Raw genomic sequence first — 27,736 nt, 5'->3', positions numbered from 1 at the left:
GGTACGTCTGTATCTTAGGGGTCTGTCCCTTCAGTCTTTGCGAGTTAAATTCAGAATTCACTTTCTGTATGCAAATACAGGATGGAGAGGGTGCAAGTTAATGGATATTTAATGTTTTTATCCGGACAGCGTACAAAGGAATGTGTCTCACTTTTCTTTGGTGTTATTTTTGTTTATTTACTGCTTCTCAATAGCTCTGTTTCTCTTCTTTGTGCCCCTGCAGCCGGTGGAGGTTCCCACCATGCTGTCAGAGCTCAGGCAGCAGAGGATGCTGATGGTTCAGACCATCTCCCACTACAAGTTTGTCTACCAGGTCCTCATCCAGTTCCTCAAGAACTCGCGCCTCATCTGAGCCCAGAGACCTTTAATTTGACCTCATGACGGCCCCAGATGACGACAACGGTACTTTAAAGTTAGCAGGACTGTATAGAGGACACAGTAATCTGGTGGTGGTGGGAGGCAGAGAGAAGTTGATGTAAATTCAAACAAGCTCACCTAAAAGGAGGACAGGATTATGCCTGTATAGACACCAACAACCGTTTCTCCTAATCGGTGTATTCAGATTTGTTAGGTCTTCTTTGTGTGGAACAAGCATCTTCTCCACACAGATCACGTGAGTCAGCAGCTCGTCTGACCTGCAGGTGTGAATGTGTTTGTGTTTGTTTAGATTTCTTCAGAAATATCCTGAGAAATCCAGTCTCGGTTTCGAGAGAGAGAGAGGTTGCCCTCCTGCTACATTTCTCTTTTTTTATTCAGCCATCATTAGAAATGGCATTATGCTGCGTGAACAATAGGTGGCAGCAGTATTATTCTATACTCCATACTCTGAAAGAGTTTGCCAAACAAAAGTATTCCTTCAATCACTGTTCTAAAATGTTCCTTTATTTTTAACAGAATATTGATTAATACAGCGAGTATTTACTTCAGCATCGTAACAAATGTTTTTATTTATTTCTATACAGACTGTGGTCACCTTTGCCATCGGCTTTAGATTTTTTTTATTGGATTTTCCTTCTGAAGATGCCTCATTATAGATATCTCTACTAAGCGTCCTCTTTTACCTCTTTTACATTCAAACACAAAAAGTACATTTCAGCTAGTTTCCTCAGATCACAGCTCCATGTGATCACATGTTGTCTCTTACTAGGGGAAGAAAAAACACCCGGTAATGAGTTTAAATCAATCTTTACTGTAGAACAAGATGATGTCCTAGCTTTATTTTTCTGTGTGATTTTGCTTCTTACGGCTGCTGGCATTTTATGAAATACCACAATTATGCTCAAAATTGTTATTTTTCCAGAGAAAGTTCAATATGCATACTTGTATGTCTGAAAGGCTATTCTCAAGACCTCATGTAAGGAGAGGTGCTCCATGGCCAAACAAAAGTCTCTCAGTGTCCCTGTAGACCTGTCCTTGGTCCTGTCTAAGAGCTTTAACCCATAAGAACCCAGACCCATTTTTCCTGAAAGGAAAATTATGTGGGATATACCACAGACCAAGTGGACCACATAGGCTGGGGCACTCAAAGTGCTTGTTACACTGGTGTCACCATGGGTTCTTATGGGTTAAGGTTGTCAGGAGCAAGCATCTTCCACAAATTGACACAAAACAACCGCAAATAGACACAAAACAGAAACAAAAAGACACAAAACAACCACAAATAGATATAAAGACACACTAAATGACCACAAAACAGCCACAAATAGACAAAAAAACACAAAAAGACACAAAACAGCCTCAAAAAGACATAAAACAACCACAAATGGATACAAAACAGCCAGCAAAAGACCCAAAATGATCATAAATAGGCCTCAAAAGGCACAAAACTATCACAGATTAGCAAAAAATTATTACAAAGTATCCTAAAACTACCACAAAAAGACATGTCTGACATACAAAAGGCTATGCTCATTCAGCCAAGACCTAATGTAAGGGGAGATCTTGCTGGCGTTTATTCCAGTCTGCACTGATATTGTTCATGATCTTGACCACTGGGCCCATTTTATGGAAATCACTTGAGGCATCTTGCTTACACCAATCTTTGGTCAGCTTCAGTATATTGCCTCAAGAGACAGTGTCCAAACCGGGATTCTTCTTCTGCCTCTGATCAGTGTTTTCCTTAAAATCTTACAGACATTCACCAGTCAGGTGAGTCACTGATTGTCAGTTTGGCCACATAATGCATGATTTTGCTGATAAACTCTCAGTGAGTTATTTAAATTGCAAATATCTGTGGGTTTCATATACATGCCAGTAGCCAAGAGAAGCCACCTCTAAAAACAAAATAAAGGTGAAAATTGAGTTTTTATTATGGATATGTGGTTCATTTGAACTCATTACTGACATTTTCTAGAATTAGTCCTCCCCTACTCTTACCCCAAAGCATTTCAAAAACTCTACAAGTGTTTGTCCAAATTGGAGATAATTTATAAAGATAATTTCACTGTTTATGTTTGTAGCCAAAAGAAAACCACGTACAGTAGAAGCTGTATATAACTTATCATTGTGCCTTATTGAAATATGTAACCATAAGAAGCTGCCTGTTTGTACTCTGGAAAGGTGAATTTGATGACGATTTTTTTGTACCTCCAAAGATTAAATCTTCAAATCAGTATTTAGTACGTTGTTTCTTGTTATAAGAAAGAAGAACTTTAACCCTCGTGTTGTCTTCAGGTAAAAAATGACCCGGCAGCAGAGCAAAGCCCCTAAATGTCCTTTTTCAACTTGAAATTCGCTGACTTTTCCTGAAGTGAAATTCTTCTGATTGCCTTAGGTTATGCAGTGATTCAAAAGACGTGAGAAGACCAGTATTTTGTAGTTGAGTTTTGTAGATCTCCATTCCATTGTACAGTGTACAGCACACTGTTGTTTCCCTTCAAAAATGCATTTCAAGCCACTAGCCCTTTTGACCAAAAGGAACCCGGTGCTAGTTCGGTGCTGGTGCTTAGTTGGTTCAAATCTCATGCCTCTTGAGAATCGGTTTGCTTTTCCATTGGCAAGGAGTCAAGTTAGAGCCGTGCCATTGCGTCACTGTAAAACGTCAGTACGTCGCCGCGTGTGTAGCCGTTCAGCAACGTTCGCGCATTGTAACCATGAACGTGCTGTTCTTGACTTTGGAAAGCCTACATCCAGAAACAAATAGTCAAACTCTTAGTAGCTACCCGTCTTCATCGTACTAACAGGCAGCAGTGATTAAATTTGAGAAGACTAATCATCAGAGTAGAAATGTTCTGATCCTTAACGGTGGTGTGTTAGCGTGAGCTTGGATTTGGCGTCCATATTTACACTAACACTAAACGCTACTACGGCTGTTTAAAAATGGCGGGTCTGTGTTTTCACCGTTGATCATTGGTCACTGTAACGCCGCCCCCAACCCGTGACGTACTTGGTTTTTAACTCTGGCCCTGCAAAGAATTGGTGCTTGAAAAGCACCAGTTTTTGGGGCCTGGAGTTGGTGCTCAGTTGGTGGAAACACAAAGAACTGGTGCTAAGTCATGCTCTGCAACCAGCTAGGTAGAAAAGGGCCAATTCTGAACATTTCCAGTACTTTCTTAGGATATAGAAATGCTATCTCTTGCTTAACAAATGGAGTTTACACCTTTAGCAGCAATAATAGTGATAAAAAAAACTTCTACTTTAGTAAAGAAAACAGCTACAACGTGTTAAATCCAGTCTTTCTTCCCTCTGAAGAGCATAAAACCCAGACGTTCACTAAGTGTGTGATGCAGGACATGTTTCTTCATGTAAAATAGATTTTTGGTTGAAATTTCAATGAAGCTGCTCTATTTGTGAGGCTCAGTGGAGGAGCGTTGGGACTGGAAGAGTTTACGGGATGTTAAGACAACACAAGGGTTAAGGTTGCAGATCTTTTACCTGCTTCTCAGGTAGGATCTGACCTCAACAGATGCTGATATATCGGTTTATTTTTGAAGGATAAAAGTGGCCCAACAGACTTTGCCAAAAAAAAAAATCATAAAAATAATTAAATCTCGAGCCCAATATTCCTGTGTTGCCGTATTCATAAATCCTGTTTATAAATATACAACTTTCTGCAGATTTTCTTCTTACATATTGCATCAAATATCTGAATTGTGTACATACATAACAGGCGTGTGAGAAAAAGATTTCTACAAGTGTTTTATGTAATTTCCTCTTCTTGACTTGGTACCCTTAAAATACCGCGACAAAATAAACTATGCATGCGTTTTCATATTTCACTGTATATATTCTCAGATAAGCTTCTCTTCATATATAAGTGTTTTGTTGCACTTCTGTTCTCTTTGACAGTATTTTTCTCACACGGCATTCCACTGTTTGTTGATATTTAATTTTTTTCCCCTTTTCTTTTTTGCCCAAACTCCCAAATACATTTCAAAAATGTGTACATATGTTTTGTATATGCATTTTCAGTGCATCAAGACTTTTGTTTTCTCTCCCCTGACATGTATGAAGCTGTTGTACTTGCTTATTATGCAATAAAGCCTTATTTTCTTTAACTCCGTGGCCTCGTTTGCTATTCATTTGTGCGTTTTACATTTGTTTGCTCTCAGCTGGTAATAATGTGTGTCTGACAGGGGTTTTTTCACAGTAATTAGTGAGGAGCAGCAACATACACAGTCCTCAGTGCCTCCATTGTGACTGGGCCGCATTCAGCAGCTTTAACAGGCCTCTTGTGGTGAGGCAGCTGTCCCGATTGGCTGGCGGGGATTTTGTAGAGTCGACCCCCATAGACGTTTGCAAACAACTCGACTCTGATGGATTATAGCAGGGGTGTCAAAGATGAGGCCCGTGGGCCATAACCGGCCCCCCACATGGTCCAATCCAGCCCCCAACTTTGTAAAGTGTAAAAATTACGGAGAACACATTAACTGCAGGTTGTAAATTAATAAAACTATAAATTTAAAATAATTTCTACACCATGACAAATTGTTTTGATCATAAAGTAAAATACTACATAGGCCATTATTCTTTTGTTGTTTTGTCTCATTTTTGAAATATTTAGTTTTTTTGTTGTTTTGTTGTTTTGTTTTTTTGTCTCACTTGTGGTGTTTGTCTATTTTCTTGTTTTGTTACTTGCTTTTGCCATTTTTTGTCTCGTTTTTGTCATTTGTCATCAGTTTTTGTTGCTTCATAACTATTTTTGACTAATTTATTTGTCGTATGTTGTCTCATTTTTGTCATTTTCTCGCTTTTGTCTCATTTTCGCCATTTTGTGTCTCACTTTTCTAATATTTTGTCTTGCTTTGGTTGTTTTTTTTGTCTTTTGTTGTGTGACTTTTTTTTGATCATAAAGTAAAATGCTGTATCATTCAGTTCCAGATACCTGTGATTAAATGTTTTGTTCCTTTGTAGACACTCTGTGATCTGTAAGTTGTAATGTGTAAATGATAAACTGAGGCTGAATGTTGTTGAAATTTATTTTTTTGAAGAAATTTCAGGTTGTTTACCATGTTTAATAAAAAGATAGGTTTTTAAATGTTAACTTTTTTGCATGAAAAGAAAAAAAATAGGAGTTGTTGTTTATAGATTATTGTGCTGTGACTTTACTGGTCTACTTGAGATCAACCTTGTCTGCATGTGGCACCTGAACTAAGATGAGTTTGACACATCTGGATCCGGGGTCCAGCTGATATGTCGATCAAAAGCAAAAAATGGAAACCTAATTATTCATTCGTAAGAAAAAAAATTAATTACACTCTATAGTCAACATTATTAAAAATGTCAGTTTATTATCATTAAAATCTTGCTTGTTACAAAATTATCTTTTCAACAGTTTTTTTGCAACACTGATGTAAAAAGTTAAACCTCCAAAAATAAATTATTTGCATAAAATTTTGCAAAAAAAAAAAAAAGGAGGAAAGAAAAGAATGTTGTTTCTCTTTACTTAAGTACTAAAACAAAAAGAAAGTGCCCACAGTTCTGTAAAGCTCCTCATCAAATGAGTGTATGCAGTCCATAGGGATCAGCTGTCGTTTTCTTTCATGTTCTCTTCATTTTCGTGCCATCTCTTTACGCAGCTCGGTCAGGTAGCTGTGATCCTTCCCATGAGCCACCTCCATTATAGCCATCGCCTGTGGACACACAAACATATGATTTAAACTCATTAGCAGCTTTCAAGCATCAGTCTATTGAACCTGCATATTTAAAATGTGTGGTGTTTCCTCTTTGCTGAGACATTTTCTCGTTTAAATCTCCATTTTGACAAACTGATGCAGAAATCTTGTATTTATACTACTGCTCAAAGGTTTGGAGTCACTTAGAAATGTCCTTATTTTTGAAAGAAAAACATTTTTTTCCAATGAAGATAAGATTATATGAATCAGAAATCCAGTGTAGACATTGCTAATGTGGTAAATGACTATTCTAGCTGGAAACAGCTGATTTTTAATGGAATATCTCCATAGGGGTACAGAGGAACATTTCCAGCAACCATCACTCCTGTGTTCTAATGCTACATTGTGTTAGCTAATGCTGTTGAAAGGCTAATGCACGGTTTCTGCAGAAATCAGCCAGTCAAATTTGATGCCATTTTAATGCTATACTGTAAATAATTTAATGTTACAACTGTGAACTCAACAAATTACACAGGTTTGTTTTTATGTAAAATATGATTTCTATGTGAAAACTGCCCCTACATTTCACCATTTCTGAATCCGGAAACTACCCCTGACCACCAACAGGCTGAAGTCATTCTCTGAAATCCACGTTTTCTAGCCATTTTTGCTGAAATTTGCATTACCATATTTCCCAGTTCTCCTCCTCCTGGTCCAGCCTTCCGGCCACTTTAAAAACATGCAGTGTTTGGCAATTGTACCCGTCCAGCCGGAACAATTATCACAATTGTTCCGCATGTTTGATGCACAAATCTGACGAATTGCAGTCTACAATTCTATATTATTATTGTCAAATATTTTCTTAAAAACTGCAGAAAGAATTTTTGATGCCATTTAAGGCCTCAACTTTTGCAAAATCAACTTAATGACTATTAATACTTTTTAATGTCCTGCAGAAACCCTGTAATGGATGATTAGAAAACCCTTGTTAGCACATGAATTAAAGTGTACATTTTCATGGAGAACATGAAATTATCTAGGTGACCCCAAACTTTTGAACAGCAGTGTACATGACATTTAAAATGTGAGCAGGCAGAATTTTGTTACAAAAAAACTTTTGTTGGAAAATGGAAATCCTCCAATGGACCTATGAGAAAAAGTTTTGCTATTTGTGCTGAAAAACGTCACTGCAGTAATTTCCATATGTTCGCTGATTAGAAAGTGTTGTGTGGCTGACATATTGGAGTATGAGAGTCTGATATAAAAGCTCGATGGGTGACGTTACCTTCTTGAGTGCCTTGATGCCGGCTGAGTGCCTCTCCAGCCCCATGTACAGTCGGCCAAGCTTCAGGTACATGGAGGACACGTTCAAGGAGTACGGAGGATACAGCTGGCTGTAATGGACAGAGATTATTTACACTGATGAGCTACGAAACCACTGGTAGATGGAGTGAATAACATTTATTGTCAAGAAAGAGGGATATATTGGGCTACAAGTGAACAGTCAGTTCTTGAAGTTGACAAGTTAGAAGCAGAAAAATGTGCAACATCAGGATCTGAGCAACTCTGAAACGGACCCGTCTGTATTAGCCGGGTCAGAACATTTCCAAAATGACAGATATTGTGGGGTGTTTGCATTGTGACAGGTCAGATTAACCCCCAGCCAAGGTACAACCAGTGAACCGGCACCCAAGACCCACTGAGGCATGCTGGGAGTGAAGGCTGGTCAGTGGGATCCATAACATAAACGCTGTGTAACTACCCTGAACATGCTCCAGTCTGCATGAAACTTTACATGTATTATCAGAGTCCTGCCCTGATGACGATCACATGCAGATATACAGCCAAAGTCATAGCGCCACCTGGTGGATGGAAGGAAAAGCCCTAAAACGAGCTGTACATGCTCCGATCTGCCTGAAACTTTACATGTGTGATCAGAGTCCAGTCCTGATGACATCAATGGGCCCAAATACACTCTCGGTCGCAACACCACCTGGTGGACATGTGTGGATTCACTGACCAGCAAGGATGCAAGGACCCGTCCAACGTCGCTTGCAGCGTTAATTTTTGTTGGGCGTTTTGGTCTTTTTTATTTTTTACTTTTGTCGTTAGGATGATAAAGTAAAATACTACATCATTCAGTTCCAGATGACTAAATGTTTTGTGCCTTTGTAGATAAACTGTGATCTTTAAGTTGTAATGTGTAAATGATAAACTGAGGCATAATATTGTTCAAATTCCAATTATTTTTCTTAGGAACTTTCAGGTTGTTCACAATGTGCTGCAAAAAGATTGTTCAATAAATGTGAATACTTTCAGAATGTACTTTTTTGCACTAAAACAAATGGGAAAATGTGGAGTTGTGGTTAATTAAAGGTTATGATGCTGTGATTTTACTGGTCACTAAAGATCAAATTGGGCTGAATTTAGCCCCTGAACTAAGAGGAGTTTGACAGTCCTGATCTGTAACGTCGGATTTGACAAAGTGTAGCAGCAATCGTGTGTTTCTTGTCAGCACCTGTAAGGTCGGAGGATCTTCTCGCCGTATCTGACAGCTCCATCTGGGTCCTCCATGTAGAGACAAACCCCCATGGCCTGGTACATCATGTGGAGCATGTACACGTTGGCGTCATCGAATACGGCTCCCATTTCCTCCAGGCTCTGTTCACACATCTCCAGCAGCTCACTCGGGGGTGCCACAAGTCAAGGCTGCATCAACACAAGCTGATAGAAGATCATATAACTGCATACTCTGGAGTTGGGAGTGTTTTTTTGCAAATAAGGCTACTGCACAGCTAACCAGACAATGTGCCCTAATCATCTTTTTTTTTTAAAAATCTGTAAAAATGACGTTTATTGACACTAAAGGATATTTTTCACATGCTTCAGTGCCCGGAACTCTCTGATAGTTTTCCTGGCGTAGCGTACCATGTTGTTGATGACGTCCGGCTCGATGGGGTCGCTCTGCTTACGCACTTTCAACTTCGCTTTGTCCTAAAGGAAACAGAACACAAGAGTTATAAGGCTAGAACCGCCACTGCACATTAACAATGTCTAGACTGGATTTCTGATTCAAAAATAAGGACATTTCTAAGTGACCCCAAAATTTGAATGTTCTTGTGACTGCACCCACCAAAATAATCATCTAGCCTGTCCTCACTCTCTTCCCTGTTCACTGGTTCTTACTTTGGATTTGCATTTACACTCCTGGCATTCACAGGTGAAGTAGTAAGACTCTCTCAGCCTGTTGTTGCGGTCCTCTGTTGGATAGAGGAGGTCTATGTAGCTGATAAGCACCTAGAAGACATAAAAACAGGCACAGATTCAAAACAAAACAAAATCTCTGTCCTTGATTGTTTCTATAAGACCATTATATCAGTTGCTCCATCAACCCTTTAAACCACACACACCAACACAACACTCCTCCTCAAAGGTGCTGCCTTCAAACACTGACAAATCATTAACCTGGAGCAGCAGCAGTGCAGTTATTCTTTGTGCATGCCTTTTAATCAGTACCGGTGTAACTTTTCCTCTAAGTTAGCATCTTATTCATATTCTCCTCCACGTCGTTTCAAAATAAACCATATGAAATACTGCTACACATTTTTGGGAAATACGCTTGTATGCTCTGTTGGTCAGAGTTTTTATATTATTTAAACAAACAAGATGTTCATGACTGATTTTTAGAGGTATTGGGTGGGAGATTTTGCTTCCTGAGTCAGAGCAGCTGGTTCAGTTTGGTTGCAGGCTTTACGCTAAGCTAACTACTTTCGAGATGTAACTCTCTGCAAAAAAATTCGATCAAGCTCTTAAATTAGGATCAATCACTTCATCTATTCCCATATATTACTGGAGGACGATACGGAAGTAAAAATTTCACAGTGTCATTTCACTATAAAACATGAATTAGTCTCTACAAGTTACGAAGCCAAGGAATGAGGCAGAGGTCAGTGACGATCAGTGTACGTCTGTCTGTCTGTAAGCAACAATATTCAAAAATGGACTAAAGGATTTGGATGAAATTTTCAGGAAAGGAAATAACACAAGGACCAAATGATTAAATTTTGACAGTGATACAGCTTATGTTGTCCAAAATGTGACAAAAACTTCACAGTATGGTATGTCGTCGAAAATATGACAGAAACGTCATACTTTAGTATGTCGTCCAAAATGGGACAAAAACGTCATAGGCTAGTATGTCGTCCAAAATGTGACAAAAAAAGTCAGTTTAGTATGTCGTTGCAAATATGACAAAAACGTCATAGTTTAGTATATCTTCCAAAATGTTGGAAAAAAGTCATAGTTTACTATGTCATCCAAAATCTGACAAAAACGTCATAGTTTACTATGTCATCCAAAATCTGACAAAAACGTCATAGTTTACTATGTCATCCAAAATCTGAAAAATACGTCATAGTTTAGTACAGCGGTTCTCAAATGGGGGTACGAGTACCCCTGGGGGTACTTGAAGGTATGCCAGGGGGTACATGAGATTTTAAAAAAGAAAATTAAAAACTAGCAACAGTTCAAAAATCCTCCAAAAATAACGCCATAGTATACTATGTCAGAATGCCATTTTTTCAACATGTCGTAAAAACATGCCATATGATGAAATAATGTAAAGTAGGCCATGAAAAACACTAATAGAGCAGCTTTCTTTGAAAAAAAACGAATCATCATGAATTTTGTCCAAAAAAACGCCATAGTATAGTATGTGGAAAAAAATGCGATTTTTTCAACATGTCATAAAAACATGCCATATGATGAAATAATGTAAAGTAGGCCGTGAAAAAACACTATGGAGCAGTTTTCTTGGAAAGAAAAAAATCATCATGAATTTTGTCCAAAAAAACCACCATAGTATACTATGTCAAAAAAAAATGCAATTTTTTCAACATGTCGTAAAAACATGCCATATGAAGAAATAATGTAAAGTAGACCATGAAAAACACCATAGAGCAGTTTTCTTTGAAAGAAAAAATCATCATGAATTTTGCCCAAAAAAAACGCCATCATAGAATACCATGTCGAAGAATTGCGATTTTTTAAACATGTCGTAAAACCATGTCGTACGGGGGATGCCTGTATAGTTCAACAGGATAAGCAGGGGACCCACATACAGGGGCTGGTCTCTGATGCAGTGGCCTGGGTTCGATTCCTGCTGGCAGCTCTTTGCTGCATGTGTTTACTGTCTGCCTGCACTACAACTGTCCAAATAAAGCTGAAAAACAAAGTATTTAAAAGAATCATGCAATATTATGACATAATGTAAGGTAGGCCATGAAAAACACTATGGAGAGGTTTTCTTTGAAAAAAATAATCATCATGAATGTTGTCCAAAAAAACACCTTGTATACTATGTCGAAAAAATGTGATTTTTTTTCAACATTTCGTAAAAACATGCCATGTGATGAAATAATGTAGAGTAGGCCGTGAAAAACACTATGGAGCAGTTTTCTTTGAAAAAAAAATTCATCATGAATTTTGTCCAAAAAAAAAACGCCATAGTATACTATATCGAAAAAAAAATGTGATTTTTTTCAACATGTCGTAAAAACATGCCATATTATGACATAATGTAAAGTAGACCATGAAAAACACTAATAGAGCAGCTTTCTTTGAAAAAAAACTAATCATCATGAATTTTGTCCAAAAAAACGCCATAGTATAGTATGTGGAAAAAAATGCGATTTTTTCAACATGTCGTAAAAACATGCCATATGATGAAATAATGTAAAGTAGGCCGTGGAAAAAACACTATGGAGCAGTTTTCTTGGAAAGAAAAAAATCATCATGAATTTTGTCCAAAAAAAAAACGCCATAGTATACTATATCGAAAAAAAAATGTGTTTTTTTCAATATGTCATAAAAACGTGCCATATTATGACATAATGTAAAGTAGACCATGAAAAACACTATGGAGCAGTTTTCTTTGAAAAAAAGAATCATTATGAATTTTATCAAAAAAAACCATAGTATACTATGTAAAAAAAATGCCATATGATGAAATAATGTAAAGTAGGCAGTGAAAAACAATATAGAGCAGTTTTCTTTGAAAAAAAGAATCATCATGAATTTTGTCCAAAAAAAACACCATAGTATACTATATCGAAAAAAAATGGGATTTTTTTCAACATGTCGTAAAAACAAGCCATATGAAGAAATAATGTAAAGTAGGCCATGAAAAACACCATAGAGCAGTTTTCTTTGAAAAAAAATTATCATGAATTTTGTCCAAAAAAAACATAGTATACCATGGTGAAAAATTGTGATTTTTTTAAACATGTCATAAAACCATGCCATATGGGGGATGCCTGTATAGCTCAACAGGATAAGCAGGGGACCCACGTACAGGGGCTGGTCTCTGATGCAGTGGCCTGGGTTCAATTCCTGCTGGCAGCTCTTTGCTGCATGTGTTTACTGTCTGCCTGCACTACAACTATCCAAATAAAGCTGAAAAACAAAGTATTTAAAAGAATCATGCAATATTATGACATAATGTAAGGTAGGCCGTGAAAAACACTATGGAGAGGTTTTCTTTGAAAAAAATAATCATCATGAATGTTGTCCAAAAAAACACCTAGTATACTATGTTGAAAAAATGTGATTTTTTTTCAACATTTCGTAAAAACATGCCATGTGATGAAATAATGTAGAGTAGGCCGTGAAAAACACTATGGAGCAGTTTTCTTTGAAAAAAAAATTCATCATGAATTTTGTCCAAAAAAAAAACGCCATAGTATACTATATCGAAAAAAAAATGTGTTTTTTTCAATATGTCATAAAAACATGCCATATTATGACATAATGTAAAGTAGACCATGAAAAACACTATGGAGCAGTTTTCTTTGAAAAAAAGAATCATTATGAATTTTATCAAAAAAAAACCATAGTATACTATGTAAAAAAAAATGCCATATGATGAAATAATGTAAAGTAGGCAGTGAAAAACAATATAGAGCAGTTTTCTTTGAAAAAAAGAATCATCATGAATTTTGTCCAAAAAAAACACCATAGTATACTATATCGAAAAAAAATGTGATTTTTTTCAACATGTCGTAAAAACAAGCCATATGAAGAAATAATGTAAAGTAGGCCATGAAAAACACCATAGAGCAGTTTTCTTTGAAAAAAAATTATCATGAATTTTGTCCAAAAAAAACATAGTATACCATGGTGAAAAATTGTGATTTTTTTAAACATGTCATAAAACCATGCCATATGGGGGATGCCTGTATAGCTCAACAGGATAAGCAGGGGACCCACGTACAGGGGCTGGTCTCTGATGCAGTGGCCTGGGTTCAATTCCTGTTGGCGGCTGTTTGCTGCATGTGCTCCCCCATTTTCTGTCTGCCTGCACTACAACTGTCCAAATAAAGCTGAAAAACAAAGTATTTAAAAGAATCATGCAATATTATGACATAATGTAAGGTAGGCCATGAAAAACACTATGGAGTGGTTTTCTTTGAAAAAAATAATCATCATGAATTTTGTCCAAAAAAAAACACCATAGTATACTATATCGAAAAAAAATGTGATTTTTTTTCAATATGTCATAAAAACATGCCATATGATGAAATAATGTAGAGTAGGCCGTGAAAAACACTATGGAGCAGTTTTCTTTGAAAAAAAAAATCATCATGAATTTTGTCCAAAAAAAAACGCCATAGTATACTATATCGAAAAAAAATGTGATTTTTTTCAATATGTCATAAAAACATGCCATATTATGACATAATGTAAAGTAGACCATGAAAAACACTATGGAGCAGTTTTCTTTGAAAAAAAGAATCATTATGAATTTTATCAAAAAAAACCATAGTATACTATGTAAAAAAAATGCCATATGATGAAATAATGTAAAGTAGGCAGTGAAAAACAATATAGAGCAGTTTTCTTTGAAAAAAAGAATCATCATGAATTTTGTCCAAAAAAAACACCATAGTATACTATATCGAAAAAAATGGGATTTTTTTCAACATGTCGTAAAAACAAGCCATATGAAGAAATAATGTAAAGTAGGCCATGAAAAACACCATAGAGCAGTTTTCTTTGAAAAAAAATTATCATGAATTTTGTCCAAAAAAAACATAGTATACCATGGTGAAAAATTGTGATTTTTTTAAACATGTCATAAAACCATGCCATATGGAGGATGTCTGTATAGCTCAACAGGATAAGCAGGGGACCCACATACAGGGGCTGGTCTCTGATGCAGTGGCCTGGGTTCAATTCCTGTTGGCAGCTGCATGTGCTCCCCCATTTTCTGTCTGCCTGCACTACAACTGTCCAAATAGAGCTGAAAAACAAAGTATTTAAAAGAATCATGCAATATTATGACATAATGTAAGGTAGGCCATGAAAAACACTATGGAGTGGTTTTCTTTGAAAAAAATAATCATCATGAATTTTGTCCAAAAAAAAAACACCATAGTATACTATGTCGAAAAAAATGTGATTTTTTTCAACATGTCGTAAAAACATGCCATATGATGAAATAATGTAAAATAGGCCGTGAAAAACACTATGGAGCAGTTTTCTTTGAAAAAAAAATAATCATTATGAATTTTATCAAAAAAAACCATAGTATACTATATCGAAAAAAAATGTGATTTTTTTAAACATGTCATAAAACCATGCCATATGGGGGATGCCTGTATAGCTCAACAGGATAAGCAGGGGACCCACGTACAGGGGCTGGTCTCTGATGCAGTGGCCTGGGTTCAATTCCTGTTGGCGGCTGTTTGCTGCATGTACTCCCCCATTTTCTGTCTGCCTGCACTACAACTGTCCAAATAAAGCTGAAAAACAAAGTATTTAAAAGAATCATGCAATATTATGACATAATGTAAGGTAGGCCATGAAAAACACTATGGAGTGGTTTTCTTTGAAAAAAATAATCATCATGAATTTTGTCCAAAAAAAAAACACCATAGTATACTATGTCGAAAAAAATGTGATTTTTTCAACATGTCGTAAAAACATGCCATATGATGAAATAATGTAGAGTAGGCCGTGAAAAACACTATGGAGCAGTTTTCTTTGAAAAAAAGAATCATTATGAATTTTATCAAAAAAAAACATAGTATACTATGTAAAAAAAATGCCATATGATGAAATAATGTAAAGTAGGCAGTGAAAAACAATATAGAGCAGTTTTCTTTGAAAAAAAGAATCATCATGAATTTTGTCCAAAGACAAATTGCGTAAAGATTTCATCAGCTGGAATTGATATGACTGAGCAGCCTTGAAGGAGTACTGGGCTCTGAGTGTTTTCTGGTGTTTTATATGTTCTCTCTTGTTTTAGTTTCATTTTAACTGTGTACGTCTTTGGTGCGATGTCATCTTTCACACCTTAATTCTATAATTTATTGATTTTTAATTTCTAACTTTTAATCTTCATTCTTATTCTTCACATTTTTAACTGCATGATTCCATGAAAGTTGTCCTGCAGGTCAAAACTGACCCGTTTTAGTTTGAAAATGTGGAAGAAAGAAAATTTAACAGTGAAACATTCCCAAAAAATTGTTCATTATTGATTTTTATATGAATGTTCTTACAGAAAATAGAAGTTTTACTGATATATATGTAATCACTTTCGATATTTTATGATTCTTTTGGAAGTTTTTTACTCTTTTTTTGAAAATATTTAGAAGATTTTTCTTCTAAAATTTGGGGGATTTTTTAAAAATATAACTTTTAAGGAATTATCGGAATTTTCTTCCTGAAGGTTTTGCAAATTTTCTGAAATTTTGGGAATTTTTTGCTGAATTTTTGTTTTTTTTTCTGAGACAAGGAAAAAATATTTTCTGGTGCCCTGTAAATGGGGACAACACGAGGGTTAAAGATTTGATCTGTCTGAAAATATACGACTGAGCAGCCTTGGAGGAATACTGCGCTTTCTGAGTGCTTTTCTTGTTTAAAATGTGGTTCCAGGCTCACCAAATATGATTAAAATGTGCTTTTCTAACATAGGAAACGCAGCTCCATCCTCCACACACACTGAAAATAAAAAAAACAAAAAAAACAAAAAGCGAACAAGACCCGGCACCCTCTAATGGCAGCTGTCTGTTTTCCTCACTTCATCTCCAGGTTTCATGTCCTGCACCGCCCGGATCTCAGCCGACGTCCCCTTATATGTGACTATGACGCTGGGAAGACAGCTGTGGTTTATTAGTGCCACACTGTGGGGAGAGACAGATGCCAAGAGAGAGTCAGAGATTAGAACAAAAATAACACTCTCCGCTTTCCCTTTCTTACAATGGATAAGGTGGGAGTAGTAGCACTGATTATTGCTCATAGCAATGACATAACCGCTTTATTTTTAAGTGGTATTAGCAACGTGCTACGGAGGAGTGTTGAGTGTCCCTGAAATATGTTTGCGACCTTGTTGTTACCTGGGTGGCATGCTGGAAATAGCTCAACAAAGAGCTGAGAGGGCGAAATCACCTTCATGGAGCCAAATTTAAGACTTATAATAGCCTGGGCCACAGCAGGGGGCAGATTTTACCACCAGCTGGACAAGAACTGTTGTCTTGGTGGATACTACAATAACGCATCTTTGGACATTCTCTGCAATCAAAACCCAAATCCTGCTAACTGTGGCAGGCAGAACACATGGTTTTCCTTTGCAATGTGCCGTGTGTGGATAGGTTTTTGTTACTGATTCTTTCTCCTGTGTGATTTCCTAAGATCAGTGATTGCAATCCTAAGCAAATTACCAATGTTCCAAATGAAAATTAACAGATATCTGAAGAATCCAAAACACTGAGATGCTAAAAACCATAACAGAATCAGGTGGGAAGAGTGCGTTGCGTAACATACCGTGCCTTTACATGAGCTGCAGAAACAGTGCTTCACTAATACAAAGTGTGTTCATAAGCATGCGTGCAGGAGTTCCTTCTTACTCTGGGTAGACTGCAGTACCCATGTGGGAGAGCTCATCATCCTCTATTGTGAAACCGTTGCAGGCAACCTGTTGGATGAAGCAAAAACAGGAATGAAGAGGAGGAAACATCTGGGATCTTTGTTATTTCGCTATTTCTGTGTGTGCTACCTGAGAGAAGAGTGTGAGCAGGTCTTTGTGTTCGGGCACCTCCAGATGTTTGGAGTAAAAGCGATGCATTCCTGCGATGTCTGCTTCACTCATCTGTCTCTTCTCATTATCTTCGTCTTCTGCGTCTGTTGCAGTAACAGAGACACAGGATCATGATTTTACTGAGAAAAGTCACATTTTTAGGCTTAGGTTTGGCTGTTTTCTGACAGAATGGCTCACTAGGTTTTCCTGTTTTACAGTTTCTGGCTTTGATAAATGGAAGGATTCTGGTGATTTTAAAAACATGCCTTTTAAGTCTGCTGGTTTGTTTGGTGTTTCAGAGAGTTAAAGGCATTAGAGGAGATTTAATTTCCTACGACTTTGAACGTAGCATGCGCATGCGCACGTACAACCTCTCCCTCACCCCCCTCTAACCTCCCCCCTCTTAACATTTACAAAGAAACACCCCCCTCCAGAAACTTACATAGGACTCGTGAAGTTGTCTTTTACGGCTGGGTCCCCCTGGATCTTTATCTGTCATTATGTCAAAAAAGATGAGCAAAACAAGTCGCCAGCTAACTACGAAGCTATACCAAAGCAACACATACAGAAAACACGTAAGTCCAAGGCGTACGTAATCTACGTAACTAGTCCTGAGCCGGAAGATTTTTGATTGACAGGAAAGGGAGCAAACCAAACGCCTCGGTCCGAGCGCGTTGATTGGCTGATGTTTTTCAGGTCCTGCCATGTCCACAGTTAATTTTTTTAATGTTTAATTTTTTTACAAACCATACATACAAGTCCACTAAAGGTCAGTATATTCATTTTATGTGAATCAGACAAATTAAACAAAAAAAAAATCCTCCATAATGCCTTTAAGAGGTCAGATAGCGACCAAAGTGGCGACTCTGCCTTAAAGCTGCTGTCCAGAGTTTCCGTTTGTTTTCAATTTATGCATGCAATTCTGAACTCTAGATAGAAATAAATAAACAATGTAACACATATACACATGTAAATGCACTAAGTTTGATAAACAACGTCATCGAGAGGGATACACGAGTGTAATCACATATTGAAACTTTACTAGTTCGTCCTAGCAGAGTCATGTTATTTTGGTATTAGGACAAGTTAGACTCAATACAGCATTCTAACGTAATTCCTTTATTATTTACTAAATGGGGAAAACAGCAAAACAGACAAGATGCTGCAGCACTCCGGGCACTCCTCTCATGTACTGCGCGCGTGCACAAATAAAGGGGCGAAATCAGAGGGAGGGAGGGTGGGACCACCAGTGTTTTGGGAGACGCTGCGATTCAAACTCCGGACAGCAGCTTTAAGCAAAAATGAAGTACCATGACAATGAACTCGCCACACTTCAAAAACTGCTCACAGGAACCATTTGAGGAACATGACAAAAGAGTCCAAGGTGTCGACTCGGCTTCCAAGCTCCCTAAATCACAAGCCAGTAACACAGGAATGTCAAACATGTGGCCCGCGGGCCAAAACTGACCCGTCAGAGGGTCCAATCCAGCCCGTAGGACGACTTTGTAACGAGTTAAAAATTACAAAGAAGACATGAGCTGCAAAGTGTGAAACTGTAAAACTGTAAATTTAAAATAAGTTCTACACTATGACAAGTTGTTTTGATCATAAAGTAAAATATTAGATTGTTCATTTTTGTCATATTGTGTCCTGTTTTTGTTGTTTTTGTCTGACTTTTGATGTTTGTCTCATGTTTTTGTCATTTTGTGTTTCCATTTTGTCTTGCTTGTGTTTTTTGTCTTATTTTTGTCAATTTGTGTTTCGCTTTATTCAGTGTTTTGTGCATTGTCATTTTGTCTCGCTTGTATTGTTTGTCGATTTTGTGGTGGTTTTGTTTCTTGCTTTTGTCTAATTTTTGTAATATTTATCTTGCTTTTTTGTCTGACTTGTCATTTCGATCATAAAGTAAAATACTGTATTATTCAGTTCCTTGTGACTGAATGTTTTGTCCACCCTGGTCATCTGAAGAAGAATCCTCCCCGTGTGACATTGAAAACTAGGGTAGACTTACTTAATTCCTTAATTTTACAGCTGTATATTTGTCTTTTAAAGAAAAGGACAACTGCCCTATCAGAACAATGGACTGCCTAACTCATATCTAACAGGATCCACTTTACCTACTCTGAATTTGACTCCTGATTGTTGTTTTGGACAAGGTCTCCTCTTGGTTTATACAGTTAATCTCCTATTGCTGTAAACTGACAGGGAATCAACAGCCAACCTTCCTTCATAACTCCAGCTGTGCCAGGACAGAATCACATTTCATCACCAGACTGTCTGTGTGCGTCTTACCGCTGATCTCTGACACTGCAGTCAGTTTATCCTCACACACTAATAGAGACTCAGCATTCTACAGACAAGCTGATGTTGTCAGGTGCGCACATGATCGAACACAAGCACAGACACACTGACAAAACCGTGCTGGTTGGAAAATGCTACACAACGTTTATGTGATGTCTTTTTTTTCCGACTTCACTGAGAGTCGGGTTGCAGGTGTGTGATGCTAGTAGCAGCTAACATAGCCTGGAGCTGCTAGCCACAAGCAGAGATGAGGAGCGCTCTACACCCACAGATTTTTTCTTTTGCCGTTTTCAAACTTTTAGTCTTCAGTTTCAATCGATGCGTACATGTGTGATTCCACTTGAGGCATTTAACAGGTTCTGTGTGTCTCCCTCTGGAGCCACAAAAGGCTTTATACAAGCCTTTTTGGGGGTTTTTCTCCACATATGAAGTAGACTGGTAAAATAGTAACCTTTTGCCATTCACAAAATTGCCTTGACTTCGGTTTTTATGCCACTTTCCCCACACACTATAAAGCCATGTGTGCTAGATTTTTATTTCTAACGTCAGAACATGTTAGGTAATATGTTTTCTGATTTTGGAGTGAACCACAGCTATGAGCTCTCTTAATAAAACTCGATCCCACACCAAGTTGACAGGTCAGCACTGTGTGCTAAAGAGGCCAAAGTGCCCCTGCTTCCCATTCAAGTGCTTACACTTATGTTGTCTGAACACCATTTGACCCACATCTATAGGATATATATAGATGTTGTTGTAAGTGCTTCACCCCCCAGCTTGGTGAGGCTTGGTGGTTTAGAACTTTTGCCTTGCAGCTAGAAAATCCCCAGTTCACGTCCTTGCCTTCAAGGGATCTTTCTGCATAGAGTTTGCATGTTCTCCCTGTGAATGCGTGGGTTTTCTCCAGCTTCCTCTCACAGTCCAAAAACATGTTGAGGTTAATTGGTAACTCTAAATTGTCCATAGGTGTGAATGTGATGATGACTGTTTGTCTCTATGTAGCCCTGTGTGTCCCCTGCCTTCAGGCTAAGTCTGCTGGGATAGACTCTAGCCCTCCGAGACCCTACAGAGGATCAAGCGGTGTATAGATAATGGATGGATAGATGGATGGATGATCTCAACGTGCTGTTTCTGGGGTATTTAAGGACACGTAGGACTGAAGCACGAACTTTATAATGTCTTTATGATGAATCTTCACAGACGCCTTCCAAATAAGGTTCATAAAAGCCAACATGTAATCAAAAATTATGCTTTAATGCCCGTATGGTATCTGTTACTCACGTGATTGCATCTCTCCAATGAGTAAGATCTTCTCAGACGCACATCTTTCTTTCTGCGTTTTCTGCGGTGAAGAGGCATAATTGAGACAAATGACCTTCATGAACCACAGCGCATGGCAGACAAAATTCCAGAAATACGAAGAGTTTTATTATGTGACCGACCTTCTTGGCGAGGATCCGGGCCACCAGGCGACTCATCTCAGACGGACACCAGTTCTCTCCAAACGCAAGCATTGCTGAACACTCCAGCTTGTGCATGGGCCAATCCCCTTTCTACACCACAAATATACAGAAACAATATAATAGCTTACACTACCATTCAAAAGTCTGGGGTCACCCAGACAATTTCATGTTTTCCAGGAAAGCTCACACTTTTATCCATGTGCTAACATAACTGCACAAGGGTTTTCTAATCATCAATGAGCCTTTCAACACCATTAGCTAACACAATGTAGCATTAGAACACAGGAGTGATGGTTGCTGGAAATGTTCCTCTGTAACCCTATGGAGATATTTCATTAAAAATCAGCTGTTTCCAGCTAGAATAGTCATTTACCACATTAACAATGTCTAGACTGGATTTCCGGTTAATTTCATGTTATCTTTATTGAAGAGCTGCTTCTCTTTAAAAAATAAGGACATTTCTAAGTGACCCCAAACTTTTGAACGGTAGGACTATCGAAAAGAAGAAAATTAAATTTTGCAGCTTATGGTTTCAAGAGACAAATGAGCCTGCCTTATCGGTACATATATGTAAATATATATAAACCTTAAGTTTAATGCTAATTGAAATGTGAGAATCTTCAACAGACACAACTATTGACAGTTTATGTCTCACCCCAACGGAAGACTGAACAGTTGGCAACTCTTAAGCAACCCTACCATCTGTAGAGTTAAGCAGCACCCTGGAATGTTCACACTGTGCTAATCTAATGTTACCCTCGCCCTTTTACCCCCAGCTTACGTAAACTGGCCCATTCACAGACAGCACAGTAATCTGTCTATGAAGCACACTGTTTATACATTTACTATAATACAGCATTTCATACACATAGAACTGCATACAACAACCAATGATCATTTGTAGACGTAAGTTTAGCTGAACTGCATGTTTTTGGAGTCGAAGGTCAACTGTAGCACACAGAGCTTTTTTCAAACTGACATGAAAACTCTGCAGAGATCCAAACTCACCCAAGATGTTGTTGATGCAAGACACATCAAGCAAAGTGCCATCCTTAATCTCCTCTTCTATGCATATTACTGAACTCATGGTCACTTATAATGGCATCAAATTAAAATGCATTTTAAAGTGGCACAATGTTAAACCTGCTGTGGTTTGTGCAGACCAGTAAAGGACACATGAGTAACACAGAATAAACGTACTACTTGCTATTTGTAAAAGGTAGAGTTTGACCTTGTGGTGTGAGAAGAGAGAACATGTTTAATCTAAACACTCTAAAGTTGCTGTTTTATGTCAACTTAGACTCAGCTTTTTTGTGTCAACTCCACATTGTTAGACTGAACATTAAAGGTCCCATATCGTGTCCCCTTTCAGCAAATAACTGGAAGTCTCATGTCTCTCTGAAATGTGTCAACCAAGACAGTCCATTCCACCATGACTGTACAACCCTTGGTTTTAGTCAAAACGAGCTGTTTTACTGTTTGTAGCTTTGAAATAAGCTGCTGTTGTCCATTTGAAGAATGAAGAATCAAGAACCTCAAAAAGTTGAATTTACAAAGACATAACACAATATACGAAGAGTTTATTTGCAAAAACAGATAACTCCGTTTTGATAAATTTTCAGAAAACTATTTTTTTATTGTTTACTTGACATAATATCAATCAAACTGAAGTTGCGTGGCTTTGACTCAGTAGAAAAATACATGACAAAATAGAGAAAAAATTAATTATTAGTGTTATTATTATCTCAAGTAAAGAATAAAAAAAATAAGTTTTCTGAAAATGGAGTTACCTGTTTTTGCAAATGAACTCTTCATTTCTCCTTCAGGAAGGAAACTCTCTCTGTGTCTGTGATTGCCAGCTGCTTGTAAATTAATGTAAGGTGACTGCTGGTTCGCATGTACTGTAGTCTTAACAGCTTGTGTTTCAGTCATAATTTATATGTGTTCATTGTCTGACAACAGAAACAAAAACAAATGTAAATGAGAACAGCTTTACAGAGAATCTAGCTGCTAAAATGCAGCGTATGTAAGCAGAGAGAGTACGGCTGGCCATGCTTAGACTACACTAAAGCACAACATTTGGCATGCTTTGCTCTTGACTCAGACATTCATGAGTTCACAGCTGCTCATTCTGAACACCTGGAAGCAGGGGGTACAAAGTTTGAGCTACGAGTGGCTCTTTAGTTGGAACACAGTAGTTCGGTAAAACGATTGCTGGTTGATTAGCTTGGAGGCTATCTGACTGTGAAGGGGCTTAAGGAGAAAAGATTTCCATATCCAACAAGCTTTTTCTTTACAGCGTATAACAAACACAAAACACAGTAAGAATGGATTTTCACTGTATGGAACCTTTAAAAACTCACTTAGAATTAGCTGCACTGTGAGGCCCATGCTAAGGGACAAGAAGCAAGTGGATGGTTTTTAGGGGTATAATATTATGAACTGAAAGGACATTTGATCTGCTGGACAAGAACTTGAGCACCAGTGTCATGAGAATTTAACCTGTTGGAAGCATGAAGTTCTTGGCCAAACGTCGTCTCAACCCATATCATTACTGCTGCGATATTTAACTAATACAGCTGCATACACACAGCAGCTGTTGTAAATACAATATAACAGTTCTTTTACAGGAGTCATTGTGTTCCCGTGTTTCCTACCTGGCATTTTGCATTGCAGTAGAAGGCTTTCTTGCACTTCCCACATCTTGCCAAGCCCTCTTTCCTATGACAAAAACAAATGCCATTACCTTATGTATGCCAAGAAGCTAGTGAAAGTCAATCACACATCATTGCACATAAAGAAACCACACTTAAACATCACACATCAGAGTTCATTGGACATCGATCCGCATGCCGAGCATCCCTCTGAACACCACAGACACGTCTTGTGAAATCGACATTTAAGCATCCTGCTCCATAACTCCGAGACAAGGAGCAGCAGTTGCTAGCGCCCTGCCGTAACTGATAGCAATGAGGGGCTTTAAAACTTTCTGTGGTATTAATAGAGCTGACCTTATGAAGGCCCAGCTGTCTTTCTAAAGCACTGAAACAGTAAAGCAATCCAAAAGTCGACCCCTGTGATTCTGAGACTGATTCTTGTCAAGTCCAAGTAGGCTGTTCAGAGGTTGGGGAGGGCAGTGGGTAAGCATGTCGCTCTGAAACTCTCTGACGTTCACCACAATGATTCATTTAAAATTTTTCGAAGTAGGTCTGTGTCAAGCTGGACATGTCACCAGGAACACAGACCCATGTTGCTTTGGAATACAACTTCATTACTTTCTGATTAAATGTTAGGTTTGATGTCTGATTTTTGTCTACAATTCCATAATTTCATTTCGCAGATGCTTTTATCCAAAGTGACATACATTTGAGAGTAGATACAACACAATCAACAGACCTAAAAATGATCTTGTTGGCAGCAACTTGTTGGATTTCTGATTCATTTAATGTTATCTGCATTGAAAAAAACTGCTTCTCTTTCAAAAAATAAAGACATTTCTAAGTGACCCCAAACTTTTGAACAGTAGTGTAAACAAGACCAGGCCTCAGCAGATGGCGGAACCACGCCCAGACCTCTAACTCCACAACTGAGCAGGGGACCTAAGACCGATCTTCAGTGCCAAGTTTGATTATCCTGACTTCAGCACCTGTAGAGATATCTGAACGGACATACACACACACATACATACTTACCCAGCCAGCCAGATACCGAAGCGAATGCAGTAACCCAGCTGACGTGTATGTCAGGCGTCGTTAATAAAACTGATTTATCTTAACTCGTGCCAGCTTTACTTTAAATGCTATTTAAAGCTTTCAAACTCAGCAGCTTCACCATAAATCCACAATGACCCTCACGGTACCGTCACAAATAGACTTCAGCTACTTGCACGCCACTGCAAGTTTATGTGTACAGTAGTTAAAACATTAAAGGAGAGTGTAACAAATGTGAATCGCTGCAACAAGTGTGATGACATTTCATGTCACATTGCTGCTCTCAGTGCTTACTTAAGCAGCAGGACCACCTGTTGTGTCAGTGCCAGTGCCTCCTGGGCTACAGCGTAACAAACGACAGCAGACAATGCTGTCAACGTCACCATGGCATGTGGTAATAATACCAGAAACTTTGATGACATCCAGGCAGGACGAGGATGAGATATGGCAGAGCTGAATGGCTTCCTGAATGAATGGAAGAGGCGTGTTGGATGGAAAAGCTTTTGGTAAAACTAATTTTTTAAAAAGCAAGAATTTACAGGTTCACCCTAAAATAATGAAGGACAAAACTGTAAATAATGACAACACGAAAATCTGTATTTTTACAATTGGTAATCGTGTTTTGATAACATTTGACTGTAAAATTACACTATTTGTACTCTTTGAATCAGTCAAAAATAGAACTATTTGACATATATTTGCTGTTATTTGAATAAAAAATAATGTTTATTAAAGACTGAAAAATTCTTAGACAGATTTCTTCTGCTTTGTTAAAACGCAGATAATATGTAGTTAAATCACAGGTTTTACTAGATGTTTATTACTGTAAAAATGAATGAATGAATAAAAAACAGGCCTGTGCATAATGTCCACATTAAAAATCTGTATTTTTACAAATGGGAATATGTTCTTTTAAAAAGGTTTGGTGGTAAAATGACACTATTTTTACTGTATTTAAATCAGCCCAAAAATCTAATTATTTTTCATTTGCAGATTTTTTTTTATAGATTTTTGCTGCTTTTCTTAAATTACAGATGAGTCTAATAAAATTGCAGAAAAAAATCAATTAACATTGTAAAAAAATTGAAAAACGTATGCATGACTGTATAATTATACTGTTTATTGTGTGTAAATCAGCTAAAAGAATCATTCAGATATGTTATTTACTCGGCTTTTACAATATTTTGGCATTAAAGAATTCCACTACTTTGTATTTTTTTTCTGGCAACCTTGTTTCCTGATTTTCAGTCTTTTTATGGATTTATTTTATTCTTTTTCACAGTGTGCATATCCAGTTAACAGAGAATATAATTACGGTGCCATTTATATTCTCCAGTAGAAGGTATGCAAACATGTGACAGAAGCTATATGAATCAGCATTCAGAGGGATGAGGCACAGGCAGAACTAGAATAGATTTAATGGACAGGACAAAGAGCTTTAAAGGTTCCAATTCAACCATGATAGTCTAGTTGGGTAAACAGAGAAAGAAAGAGCCTCTATACACAGGGAGAAATTAATCAAATGTAATGCAGAATAATCAGTGTGCGGCTGAAGCTGCATCTGACACAGTGGAGGAATAAAAGAGTGAAGCTGCCCCAGCATGAGGAGCTAAAAATAAGTACCTGTTGAAGCAGAACTCACAGTAGCAGCCTCTCTCTTTCACCGACAGCACGTAGGAATACGCCGGGCAGGAAAACAGCAGCTCTCCCACTTTAAACGCTCTGGTAACCCGGAGACCTCGTCCCTTTCCCGGACTGTCGAACCTCTCCACCCCCTCCATGCTGCCTGTCATCGTGCCTCCTTCCCGGGTGTCTTCTTTTGGACTGAGGGAGCAGTGGGATGTGGCCCCACAGCTCCCGGTGGTGTTGGGGCGTCACCCTCCCAATAATAGTTCACAGAGGCATCCAGCAGCACAGAATGAACCCACGGAGCTGCAATATGTGCCAAGAAATATTTCTAACGAGCACAGAGTGGCATCAAAATATAATATAAGGAATTTTATAGAGTTATTTCACAACTCAAATAAAATGTTTTTGCGCTGGAGGTTTGTCTAGCTGCGATAGAAATTCCTTGATGTGTTTAACAGCACTCGGGAATTGTTTTTTTTTAATCCTAAAATTACATAGGGTGGCTAATAATTTTGTCATCAACTGTATTATACTTTTCAAAAAATAATTAGAGTTTGTCACTAAAAATCTTTAAAAATGAAGAAAAAAATATTGCAGGTCAAATACTTATTTGGAAAATTATTTAAATTGTTCCTAAAGAGAGAACTGTGGCGTCAGTGGAAGAAAAGTTGTTTGAACTCTTGAAATATAAATATTTTCCTGCCAAAAATGTTACAATTTTGCAGTTCAGAGTGTGTGGAGCTGGGAAATGTAGTGTTTGTCTGCATTCAGGCAGAAATATGTACAGCTAGAAAGCTTTTAAAAAAAAAACATGTTGTAATTTTGCAGCTGTGGGCCTCAGAGGCTTAAATGGATGCACCAACTGTTTAAAGGGCTAACCACAGAGCAGTGCAGCTTCCACAGTGATTTACAGGTAATTTGCACTCAGGCATTCATCGTGAACATCGTATGCGTGTGTCAAATAACGTTTACACACATACAGAGAGGTGACAAATTAAAAGAAAACCCTCAAAATTAAGCATCTCAGTAAAGTGAGGTTCTATCTGTGCAGTCAGAACAGTTTCAGCGCACTGAGTAGAGTCTTTTTAAACAAACTGATTTCAGGACTGTTTGAAATAAACACAAACAAACACTTCTAACAACACGAAAAATGCTGAAGATTAGACCTAATAATTGGCCTGCTTGATAATCCGAACGATCAATCTCCATAACAGAATCATCAGATCCTCTCACTGAATGTGTTGAGGGCTTCACTTTTTCCTTTGAATTATTAACCCTGTGTATGAAAATACCAAACGCTCATCCAAAAGCTCACCCCCAAAGTGTTCTGATACTTCTTACTGCAGTTCAATAAGGCCATCTGGTGGTGAAGGCCAGGCTTTGACAGTTGACACTCACAGCATGCCACACGTGTTCATCCTTTGTGTTCGAGCAGCTTCTGTGCATCAGATTTAAATTCATAAAGTTGAATATTTAACTGCAGCAAACACTGGCATTTACTGTACT

The 27,736-nt window shown here is 37.8% G+C and overlaps 2 protein-coding genes across 3 annotated transcripts in view; one reads left to right on the top strand and one right to left on the bottom strand.

Annotated features, from left to right (window-relative positions):
- LOC110951761 (protein tyrosine phosphatase non-receptor type 14) overlaps nt 1-4,496 on the top strand; it is a 69,026-nt gene extending 64,530 nt beyond the window's left edge. For both annotated transcript variants that reach the window (XM_051960959.1, XM_051960958.1), the window contains exon 20: nt 224-4,496. In XM_051960959.1, coding sequence (XP_051816919.1) covers nt 224-352 — 129 coding nt within the window. In that variant the 3' untranslated portion in view covers nt 353-4,496. The remainder of the gene's footprint in view (nt 1-223) is intronic.
- Nucleotides 4,497-5,726: 1,230 nt separating this feature from the next.
- Nucleotides 5,727-26,507, bottom strand: smyd2b (SET and MYND domain containing 2b). The gene is made up of 12 exons (XM_051960964.1): nt 26,225-26,507; nt 23,549-23,612; nt 20,871-20,981; nt 20,710-20,770; nt 17,110-17,234; nt 16,961-17,028; nt 16,135-16,237; nt 9,240-9,350; nt 8,927-9,047; nt 8,572-8,746; nt 7,339-7,447; nt 5,727-6,071 (listed from the first exon to the last, which is right to left on the bottom strand). The coding sequence occupies exons 1-12, from the start codon at nt 26,392-26,394 to the stop codon at nt 5,991-5,993; spliced, it is 1,299 nt and encodes a 432-aa protein (XP_051816924.1). The 5' UTR covers nt 26,395-26,507; the 3' UTR covers nt 5,727-5,990.
- Between the last annotated feature and the right edge of the window lie 1,229 nt (nt 26,508-27,736).

This window comes from Acanthochromis polyacanthus, chromosome 16 (genome assembly GCF_021347895.1).
Source record: "Acanthochromis polyacanthus isolate Apoly-LR-REF ecotype Palm Island chromosome 16, KAUST_Apoly_ChrSc, whole genome shotgun sequence".
In the NCBI taxonomy this organism is placed as follows: domain Eukaryota; kingdom Metazoa; phylum Chordata; class Actinopteri; family Pomacentridae; genus Acanthochromis; species Acanthochromis polyacanthus.
Note: the sequence above shows the minus strand (reverse complement) of the source record. Positions and strands in the feature narration are given on the sequence as shown.